Source organism: Brassica oleracea, chromosome C8, assembly GCF_000695525.1.
Source record: "Brassica oleracea var. oleracea cultivar TO1000 chromosome C8, BOL, whole genome shotgun sequence".
Taxonomy (NCBI): Eukaryota; Viridiplantae; Streptophyta; class Magnoliopsida; order Brassicales; family Brassicaceae; genus Brassica; species Brassica oleracea.
The window spans coordinates 25,399,579-25,411,109 of NC_027755.1; the positions used below are offsets into that span (position 1 = coordinate 25,399,579).

At 40.2% G+C, this 11,531-nt stretch overlaps 1 protein-coding gene across 1 annotated transcript in view; it reads right to left on the reverse strand.

The window, feature by feature from the left end:
• Positions 1-2,511: 2,511 nt before the first annotated feature.
• Positions 2,512-11,531, reverse strand: part of LOC106309028 — a 10,111-nt gene continuing 1,091 nt past the window's right edge. The window contains 7 exon segments of the mRNA XM_013746116.1: positions 2,512-2,706; positions 2,823-2,904; positions 3,072-3,098; positions 3,100-3,157; positions 4,997-5,022; positions 10,054-10,083; positions 10,541-11,505. Of these exon segments, the coding sequence (XP_013601570.1) occupies positions 2,512-2,706; positions 2,823-2,904; positions 3,072-3,098; positions 3,100-3,157; positions 4,997-5,022; positions 10,054-10,083; positions 10,541-11,505 (1,383 nt within the window).

Sequence of the window (11,531 nt, forward strand, 5' to 3'; positions counted from 1 at the left end):
TCAGGATTCTTCCCTTTCAAACTCTCTTGATAGAGATCAACTAGATGCTTGGGAGTCCTACAAGTCTTAGCCCAATGATTACTCATTCCACACCTATGACACACAGATTAGTCGAGTGTTGAGGTTTGAAAGAAGATCCACGGCCGCGACCATGGCCTCTTCCAAATGAGCCATGATCACGTCCATGATTTCATCCATTCTGATTCCCTCATTCGCGGCCAAAGGAACTTCGTCCACGGCCACGTCCGTTTCTACTCCCTCGACCACGGCCATGATAGCCGTTTCTTTGAACATGGCGGGACTCTTTATTGTCCTCAGTGGTGTGTGCTTCAGGTGGTGTTGCTGAGCCAACAGGTCTCATCTCACTGTTTCTCATCAATAATTCATTATTCTGCTCAGCAAGCAAGAGACAAGAAATAAGATCAGCATAGGTCTTAAAACCTTTCTCACGGTACTGTTGTTGTAACAGCACATTGCTTGTGTGGAAAGTGGAAAAAGTTTGCTCAAGCATATCCTCATCCGTAATACTTTCACCACACAATTTCAATTTTGAAACGATCTTAAACATGGCTGGGTTGTACTCATCCACGGACTTATAGTCTTGGATTCTTAGATCTCTCCAATCAGACCCAGCCTTAGGTAAGATCACCGTTCTCTGGTGATCATATCTCGATTTCAATTCGTTCCAAAAATCTAGTGGATTCTCAATGGTTAGATATTGATCCTTGAGACTCCCAACTAGATGATGACGAATGATCATGATGGCTCTGTAACGATCCTTCTCATTAGGATTACTGTTCTCGGTGATACATTCACCGAGACCCTTGGATTTCAAGATGATCTTAGCATCAAGCGCCCATTGAAGGTAAATATCTCCAGAGAGATTTAGGGCAGCAAAATCCAGGTTGTTGATTTTCGACATCTGAAATCATAGATTAATATCTTTAGATCTTTTAGGAATAGGGTTTAACTGAATAGGGTTTTAAGTTTAAACAATCAATCAATCAAGCCTAACGGCCAAGATCTATGCCTCACGGCCAATCAGCAAGCCACACGGCCAAGTATGCAATCAGTTCGATATTATGCATATAGATTGTCATGTAATTGCAATCATAACATTCAATGTTTCTATATGATGCAATTAATACAAACAAAATTCGGCCAAGCAAATAACAAACCACATGGCTGCTTGATTTTGATTTAATACCATTCCTAAAGTTATAAGTGCAATTTGCAATCAAACAATTGTGATCAGATTCGGATATGAATGCAATAAGGCCACACGGCCACGCGTATGATCAGGTCTAGAATTATTAACCTAGAATGCAGCAAGGCCACACGGCCACAATTCAGATTTGGTTTCAGAATAATCTAGACTAGGTTATTAGGGTTTCAGTTTAAGCAATCTCAATTCATTCAAATTCAAGTTTAAACAATCTTAATCAATAGTTCTAGGTGATCAATCAATCAATCAAGATTCAATTTTAAACAATAAAAATCGATTTTTCAATTTTAGGGATTTTTGAAATTTGATCTTAGATCAAGGAGATTTGATTTGAGATTCAAAAACCTTTAAGGCTTTGATTTTAATTGATCAATGGATCAATCTCGATTCTAGGGTTTAGGGGATCGAACTTATTCGAGCTTCGATTTACTCTTTAGGGATTGATCTATTATCCTATGGCTTTCATCTTAGAGATTAGGTTTTAGGGTTTCAATCTTTACAAACAACCAGATTCGATTCTTATATTTTCAGAATTCGAATTACCTTTAGTTTGATGATTGTTGAAACCGGACCACCAAAGATGAACCTCTAGCTGGGACGAACGGACGTGAGCTGGACACGAGCTGATCGCTGTCGGATCGTGAAAGGCTGAGACGGAGAACGTGTGCCTATCGCTATCGGGTCTCGGACGGTACGCTTGCAGTCGGGATCGCGAGCTGAGGCTGAGACGGACGCAAGCTGGGGCTGAGACGGGAACGCGAGCTGAGGCTGAGACGGAACAGGGAACGCCTAGGGTTAGGGTTCGCCGGGTTCGTCGGATTAGGGTTAGATGAATGGGGCGGCTAGGTTTAGGGTTTTAGGGTTTGCGATTTTGGTTTCTTAGGCTCAAGGTGTTTAGAGACTATCGTGCTGATAAGGTGTTGTGAAACTTAGGATTTAGAGCTGTAAGTTTCTGTGTATTATTAATCATAACATAAGGTGCCCTTATATATAGGAGTTTACAAAGAGATAAATTGAAAGACATAATATGGAAAGATTACAAATCATAAACATAAAGGGAAAATGAAATAGAGTTTCCTTTTCTCTAACTAAAGTAAGCTGCCTCTCTCTCTCTCTCTGCATGTTGTGGCCGCCTCTCTCTCTCTAGGGTTGGACTGTCTCTCTCTCTAAGTGTATGAACCGATTATAGACCGGGCCGATTATGGACATTCATCAATTGATTTATAACAAAAGAAACCTTTCTTTCTCTTTTAAAATTAATGAAGCAACATCAAAATCCACATAACTCAAAAGCAGCCAAATAACTTTGTTGGGGCAGTTCCTGTGGCTCGGTACTTTGCAGCCATTTCCTCGGCCTTCAGAATCTCTTCCCCACGCTTAGCTTCGGTCATGGCTCTCTTCTCTTCAGCTTCTTTGTAAATTTGAGCTATTTTGTTCTTCATTTGCTCTGCATACTCGGCCTTCTTCTTAATGAGTTGTTGCTGTTATCATTCCGATTTCAAGGGACTAAATTAGAAGAAATCTAACAAGTGTTATCATTTTACGTAACAAAATAAAAGAACAAAATATTACAAGTATAATTAATAATCCTATTTACCTCGATCTTTTTTAGCTCAGCTTCCGCATATGCTTTCTTGCTGTTTTCCCAAGCTCCAACTGAAGAAAGCTTCTTCTGAGCTCTGCGTCATATATAAAGTTATCAAGTTAAGATTACATACATACGTAGAGAAAAACAAACCAAAAGTTTCATAAATTCATTAAAGGCCTTAAAGTTCATTTTCTCTCTTTTTTGCTCACAAAAAGAAGAACTCAATTCTTTGATGAAAAAAGAAAAAGAAAAACTCACTTGTTCTCCACTTTGGATTTCTCAGCCTTCCCAAGCTTTGATGAGAGACATCCTCTTTTCTGTCTCGAGTTTAGCCAAAACATCATCTTCTCACCATTTATTTTACACACATACACCCAAAAATAATCAGAAAATGCAGAAAAAAACTTAGGAACAAATAATGCGGTAAGTTACTGAAAATATATAAAGTTAAATTGGCCGAGTATCTATTCCCCTAAAAGATTTTTTTTTATCTAATCTATTAAAACTGAAGTACATTTAAAAAATAACACTTGCATCATCTAAATTTTTACCATTTCATGTCTTTCCTTTTAATTAAAAATGTTATCTTTAAATATATAGCATATACGATTGGGTTCAAAATCTTTGCTAATGTGCTTAAAATCAAATGAGTCCATTAAATTCATTTGATTAGCTTTTTTCATGTTATTTGGTTGATATGAACCGCATTTAACCAATCGTATATGTTTTGGTTATCAAAACCATTATAAATAAAAATAATCCGATTTATATCAAATGTGTTTTATATATCTATTGACTATATTTAATTCCTTGATCATGGCCTTAGTTCATAATGGAATGGTTTGTGCTAAACCATTTATACAATTCTTGAGTTCAAATTTAAAAAAGAACAACCATAATTTTTGTCCAGTCTTCGTTATTATTAAGATAGATATAATAATTCCATTGTTCACATTATAACAAGCACCACGATAAATTAAGTTAGATAACCAATTTAAATCAATACCTATCCAGTTTAATATCTTTTGGGATACTTATAACTTCCCATTTGAATCGTGATTCTCTCATATATATATATATATATATATATATATATATATCTATATTAATAAAGTAGTTCAGAAAGGCTCCTTAGAGCGCCACGTCATCCATCCATGCTCCTTTTTCTGCCATGTGTCGACCAGACACGACCCCTCCTTTTCCTTTTGTTTCGAAATCTCGCTTCTCAGTTCTTATTCTTTTTTTTTGTGTTTCGAAACGCGGCCTGTTTTGCTCCATCTCGAAATCATTTCTCTGGGCTTGGGCCATGCTTTCGTATATGTGGCCCGTCTTGCGTTTAGGGTTACATGTGCCCTCTTCGAGATTGCCCATCTACGCTGTCCTCTTTCCATCGTCTCCGACTTCGTCTCCGACTTCGTCTCCTCTCTGTAACATCTTGCTTCTAATTAAAATCGATCTTTAATTCAGTCATCAAGCTTTACCCTACCTCTCTTCCCACTCCATCTCATTTACTCTTATTGACGACCCGCTTTGTAACAGATCGAAGGTGGCGCTATAAATAAGTGTGTCTTAGAGCGATGAGGATCTATAGCTTTGAGATTTATAGCTTAAGCAATCCGACGCACGCCTTCCGATATGTCTTCCTATGTTCTTCTCGCTAACTTAAGAGCATGTCGTTGCTCAAACACCGCTGAAGTGCATCTTTTGAGGTTCTAGGAAGCTCGCAACGTCAGGAAAGAAGAGCTTATGAGTCTTGACATGCTACTCCTCGATTAACAGGTAAATCCGATAGTGTTATGTTTCTTATTTCTGCCAGTTAGACCTAGGTGTTTAATTGTTTGGTTTATTCTTGACTCGTCGCAGTCTACGCTGATCCACGGGAGCATCAACTCAAGCCGCGTTGACACTTTCCGGATGCGGCTCAGTGAAAGCTCAATCTACCCTCTCAGTGGTTTCGACGTCGCATGGAGTAACCCAAAATTCCGACTCTCTGACTCTCCGGTGTCCATACACTTCAATGATGGAACTTTTTTTGAAACAAAAACTGACTCGGACAAGGACATTCCGACTGAGTTATTCAGATTTCGCAGCCACAAACAGCTTCTGACATTGGCAAACACTAACAGAGAACTCCCAGGTATATATCTTCTCTTTAATAAACTTATCCAAGTGCATTCTTTCACCTCTATTAACGTTTGTTTTTTTCTTTCAAGTTTTCAAGATATCGTTGGTGAAGTAAGTTCCGTCAGGAGCACGATCACCGATGGCCTACGCGGTCCTCAACGTGTAATGGTGACTCTGCGTTTGGAAGGGTAAGCTGTATATTTGTTTATCCAATAATTGTCATCGTCTTTGTTACTAACACATCAAATTGCATCAGGGATGTCAATGTTTGTGTCAGTATGTTTGATGATCGTGCTGTAACTTTCCAAACTAAGTTTGACGAGCACAACTCTGAGCCAAAGGTTATATTCTTTACAAGCATCAATCCCAAAGTTGTTGGAGGTAAGATACGTGTTTTCACCTAGGAACCCTTCATTAGCACGGTCTACTTACGCACTTTTCACTTTCAGGGAAGCTTTTTCTCAGCGCTACGTCTGGTACCCACTTTTATTTCGACTATGAAACATCAGCTGGAAAAGAGCATTATGAAAGGTAAGTCTTGTACTAAGATTGATATAGTTCACCTCATTGGTTTACCATTGTTTCCAATAATCAAGCAGGAAAAGAAAGAGAAGTACCTCGCTTAGTAATTAACTATAAGCTTCTAAACAATGTTATGCAATGGATAAGATACCTTTTTTTGTGCAACCAAATATATTAAAAAATAAGAGTCTGGGCCCGACTGGGCTAGGCCACTAAGGGTTGCAATACAATAGAAGAAATAGTTAAGGCCCTAAGGGCTTGTTTAGCTAGAAGATCAGCATCTTTGTTCTGAGAATGAGGGATGTGAGAAAAATGGATAGATCCAAAGCCAGAGGAGAGGTGGTCGATATCTTTGAGGATACCAAAAATTTCCTTGATCTGATGCTTGCTGTTAATTGCTCTGATGAGCGTTGAGCAGTCGAAGAGGACGACGATGTTGGAGATCCCCTTTGTTGCTGCGGAATCGATTCCTCGGCGAAGATCCAAAGCTTCTGCCATTAGAGGAGACAACACGAAATCGTTAGCCAGAAAACCTGATTCTGGTTGGATTGACTAGGGATCCTTAGTGATCTAGGCTAGGCCTGGGCATTTTACCCGGACCCGAAGACCCGAACCGGAACCGATCCGAAAATACAGGTCCGGGTCCTACCCGAGACCCGTTCGGGTACCCGAAGTACCCGCAAATAATTGTATATACTAGGTATATTTGGGTGATTGGGTATATTTTTGGTATTTCGGATTTTTTTTTAAAAGTTTCGAGTTTGGATTTTCGGGTATAATTGTAGGTTTCAGGTAAAATTTTAGATTTTTTTGAAAATATAATTCGGGGATTCAGGTAAAATTCGGGTATGTTTTGGGTTTTCGGATCTTATTTTGGATAAATGTTTGGATATTTTTGCGGTTCTTCGGATATATTTAGAGTTTTTGGGTCCAGTTCGGGTATTTCGGGTCTATTTCGGATCGTAAATACCCGAACCGACCCGGATACAAAATATACTCGAAAATTTTGGGTATTTTACGGGTATTGAAATTATAGACCCGAACCTGATATCACTCAAATTACCCTAAGGAGTGATTTTACTGTCTCAAATAAGATGTTCAATTGTAGTACTTAGGGATCGAATCCACATGGAGCTAGGGAACCTAATAAATCTAATTGGATTTGTTAAGTAAGGTGATTTAATGATTTAAATGTAAAGTTGCAGTTGTTTGAGCAAGTAATTGCTCGATTGATTGGTTGAGGTTTTGGTGCTTAAAAAGGAAATAGCTAAATTAGGGTTTTTATTCAGGAAATTTGGAAAAATAATCCTATAGATGCCTAACAAGTTGCATGCATGATATTCTAGAGCTCAACACTTATAAACGAACAACTAGACTCTCGTTTTCTAGGTTCATCTATTGACCAGTGTCAATCGATGATTTTATATGAATAACGATCGATGCACTATTCAAAACGTCGACCGATTATTCTATTTGAATATCGATCGACGCTATTGGTCAAGTGTTAATGCCCGGGGTTAATGTGCTCACTAAGCTCACTAGATCAGCTCTCGCCTTACTCTAGCAAGAATCTTTGCTCAATTAAAATGGTTTCAGGATGAGATTAAAGCTGCCGCTTATATCTAACAATCCTAGGGCAAGTTCTATGTAGCTAATCTAGAATCAGACATTAATGACAATCCTAATGATTAATATCACAACTTAACAATCTATAGTTGAGGTTAATCCCTCATAACCTATTTAAACCCTAAAATCGAACAAGAGAACTACTCAGACATGACCAAGCAATTCATAACAGCAATAAGGTATGAAAACTGCATTAGAATAGTAAATATCTATCAATGGAGTTCCAATCACAAATATAACTTTCGATCTTCTCTCCAATCTATCAAAATCCTAGAAAACCTTTGCTGTGAAAATAGTAAAACAAGAAAAACACACTTTGCCTCTAACACGTTGGCAAAGCTTATATAATTAAGTTAAAACTCGTCAGGGATAATCTTGTAAATTGGTGAAGACTTGGGCTTCAAGTCGGCTGTGACCAAACGGGCTTTCTGCGCGCTTCGCTGTCGATAGATGTCAAGATGTGAACATCAATCGATTATTCCTCTTCAATATCGACCGATGGTCGAACTCGATGATCATCTTGGGTGCTTACTCCAAATATCTCCAAAATGCTCCAAAATTATCAATTATCTCCAAATCACTCCTGATCCTATAAATATACTAAATAGACTCTATAATATAATAATTAATAGTTAAAACACTTATAAACCATGGGTAAAAGTGGGTCAAATCCATGGTCTATCAGAACCGACCCGGATCCGACAAGACCCGACCCGGAACCGACCCGAAATATTATAGGTACCTATATGGGTCTAAATCGCTAGGAACCGAAGGACCCGGACCCGATAAGACCCGACCCGAACCCGACGTAAAGACCCGGATGCCCAGGCCTAATCCAGGCAATTCCCGCTTTCTTCGTGGAGGAATCCCAAGCGGCGTCAACCTTGCATGTTATCTTCGACAGGTAAGCGCTTCGTTGATTTGAGGACATTTGGTTTGACACGCCAAAAGATGCTGACTTTGTTGATGTAGGTTGTGCTCGATCCCACTCCCTTGCTGCTGTTAAAGCCTTTATCGCTAGATCCGCAGGTGTAGAGGTTTTGTCTTCGAAGATGAGTTTATTTCGAGCAGTCCAGAGCAACCAGCATACCCAGGGAAGGATGCTATGTTTGATTCTTGTCGGCAGTAGACAAGTGGCTCTTCGGAAGAGAATCATTGCGTTCTTGAAGTCTAGATCATCAGCTATGTGAACTGGATTCTTTAACGGGATGAGTTTCCAGACTTCCTTTGCAAAACGACAGGTGAAGAAAACATGCATCGCCGACTCTGTAGAAAAAACTTCCCCACAGAGAATGAAGATGTAGGGGGAGATGGGGTCTCTTTGGCGAATTCCACGGTGAGGTTTTACTACTCCATAGATGTTATCATTGATTAGGAATTTGTAGGAGACCGATGTGATGCATTCCATAACCCAATTAATCTATTTCTCATGGAAACCTAGTCGGTGCAGTACTTGTGAAACAAAATCCCATTCGACCCGATTGTAGGCTTTTGACATATCCATCTTGACAACCATGGAACATTTTTGTTGCGCTTGAGATGTTTTGAGATAGTGAAGAACTTCATGAGTGATTAACACGTTGTCTGAAATTGCTCTTCCAGAAAAAAGGCAGATGATGGATGGAAGAACCGGTTTCAGTCGTAGAGAGAGGAGCTTGGATATTATCTTATAATAAACATTACACAAGGCAATTAAACGACAATCCTCCACTCTTTTAGCACCATGAATCTTTGGGATCAGTTTAATATGAGTCTCATTCAGTGATGCAGGAAGGACCCTTGTGGCGAAGAAACTCTGGATCTCCGAGAATATGGACGTACAATGGTGCTCCAGTTTGAGTGGAAGAAACTTGCAGAGAAGCCTTCCGGGCCAGGGGCTTTATCTGCATGGATTGCAAACAAAGCCTCTTTGATCTCCGCGGTGGTTGGGTCTTTTATAAGAGCTTCATTTGCACTTTGTGAAACACATTTGTGGATAGCTTCAAATTCATAGTCGTTGTTCCCTTGGTTTGGCTGTGAAAAGCTTTTCATAATAGGCAGAGATGAGGGTTGAGATTTGGTCTTCTTCGAAACATGGTATGCCTTCATCATCTTCCAACACAAACAGTCGGTTTCGTGCTTTTCTAGTTTTTTTCACTGCATGGAAATAACTGTTTGAATCACCCAGGGTTAACCATAGCTGACGGCTTCTCTGTTTCCAATAAGCCTCCTCAGAGATATATGATGCTAGGAGTTTTGCATTGATCTCCTTGATTCTTTCTTCTTCTGGGACTGGATTCGACATGACAATTTCCAATTCTTCTCTGAGATCTTCTAGTAGTTTTTACTATTCTCCTGAAACATTTTGCACGATTTGCAGATTGCTCAACGATAGAGCGAGAGTCTGGCTTCCAGACTGAGGTAACTGCGTTATTCCAAATCTAATATACTAGTGCTTTGATCTCTACATTATCCTTCAGTCTTCTATCATATCTGAAAATATGTTGACCCTTGCTTTTGGAAGTGTCCAGGAAAGACATGATAGGACGGTGATCAGAACCTTCAAACTTGAGGTATTGGCACCGACAAGAAGGAAAGAGATCAGTCCATTCAGATTACTTAAAGACCTATCAAGTCTTCTCCGGACCAGGTGTGTTCTTTTTATTCTTCTCCACTAGGAAATCTCATGTGTGTTTTAGATCAAAGAGGTCGTTTTGTGATAAGAACATGCGGAAGGAACCAAAAGTACCTTCAGCTCTTTCGGGGCCTCCATTCTTCTCATAGTTGTTTACTAGTTCATTGAAATCTCCTGTTAGGAACCACGGTTCTCCTGAACTAGGTTTTAGGTTTGATAGCTTATCCCATCTTGTGTTCCGCTTGGTGTGATCAGGTTCACCGTATACAAAGATCGCGTGAAAGGTGATCCCTTTAGTTGTGATCTCTGTTTCTATGAAATTATGTGAGGATGATAGAACAGAGAGATCAATGTTGTTCTTCCAGCTTAGGAATAAGCCTCCTCCTCCAGGGGAGTGCGGTGGGACAGAGAAATGGGTTTGATCATGAAGCCATGTTAGTTTTTTTTCCACCATTTCATCGGTTTGTTTTGTCTCCATAAGAAACATGATGTCATGAGCATTCCTTCTATGGATCTCCTTTAGCCGCTGGACTGTTATGGGGTTCCCCAACCAATAGCAATTCCAGCTAAGAATGGCTAAAGAGCCTGGTGTGGAAGAGACAAAAAATCCGGTTTCCTCCTAGACATCGCTTGGATTAAGTTGATAGGGGGGTTTTTAGATGGTCCCGCATCAATCTGTGTCTTCTCTAACCTTGCTTGTTTCTTGTTTACAGGTTTCCCAGCTAGTGCAGTATTTCTTCCAGGGGAGTTTTGGATTTGTGCTAATTTTCTCTTTCTTTGAACTTACCCCTCTGAGAATATTTGGAGTGGCTTTTGGTGATCTTTTTCTTAACGTATGCACATGCTTTTCCTCAACTTGGATTGAAACTCCCGTAGCGTTTCATTTTCCTCAGGTGATTTCAAATGGTTTTGAGGTTCAATAGGTCTATCAACTTGCGTTGGTTGAGGACTAACAATGATTGATTTCAGTTTTGCATATTTATCAGCTTCATTTGTTTGTTCTTGGAGCGCATGATGAGGGGAGACATCACTGTAGTAGGGATCCAAAATTTCGTCCTCTTCTGCCCTACTATGCGGGCTATGAATAACCAGATTGGGCGGGAAGATGAGTGCTTGTAGGGGGTTTACTTGCTCCGGTGGGGGAGTGACCGGGTTACTGTCTGAAGCAGTAGTCTCAGCTGCAAGGGGGAGCTGGGTTGTTGTGGATGCCGAGATAGTTGTTGATGTTGCTTCCATTAGGCCTTCATCGTCACTGTAGAGGACTCTTTGTCTTCTAACTGCTGCTTCCACTGGGTCAGGGCAACTCAGGTATTTCTTTGTCACCTTATGTAAATCTTCCATTATAGCTTCTCTGGTAAGGACTTGATTGCCATTGGCTCTTGTGTGCAGTGGCTCAATTGCGAAGGTCTTCTCCGGTGCACGATGATCAAAATTTTCCACAGCCTCAGAAGTTTGTTGTGGCTCAAGGGTCTGCTTAGGTCTCCATTGGCCTTGGCTCCTTTGGGGGAAAAGATCCCTACTTCTGTGTGTTGGTGCTCCTGAGTGGTTTCTGCTTTTGGAGTATGGAGGAGAAGCGTAGGAACTGGGTCTATCCTGGACAGGCGATTCTCTCCAGGAGAGTTTTGGCCTCTCACTAAGGGTTGGAAGTCTCTCTGGTGGAGGGTTACGAGTTTGTTTCGTGCTGACTCTGTCTCCGAAGCTTTTCCCGTGTCTATCAAATCTCTCACGGAAAGACTGTTGATTAGAGCTTGGGGGAAGAACGCTTATGTCCAAACGGTAATCTTTTAGATTCTCCTTCTGTGAGCTCTGAATAGAAGTGTCTCGGGGGGGGG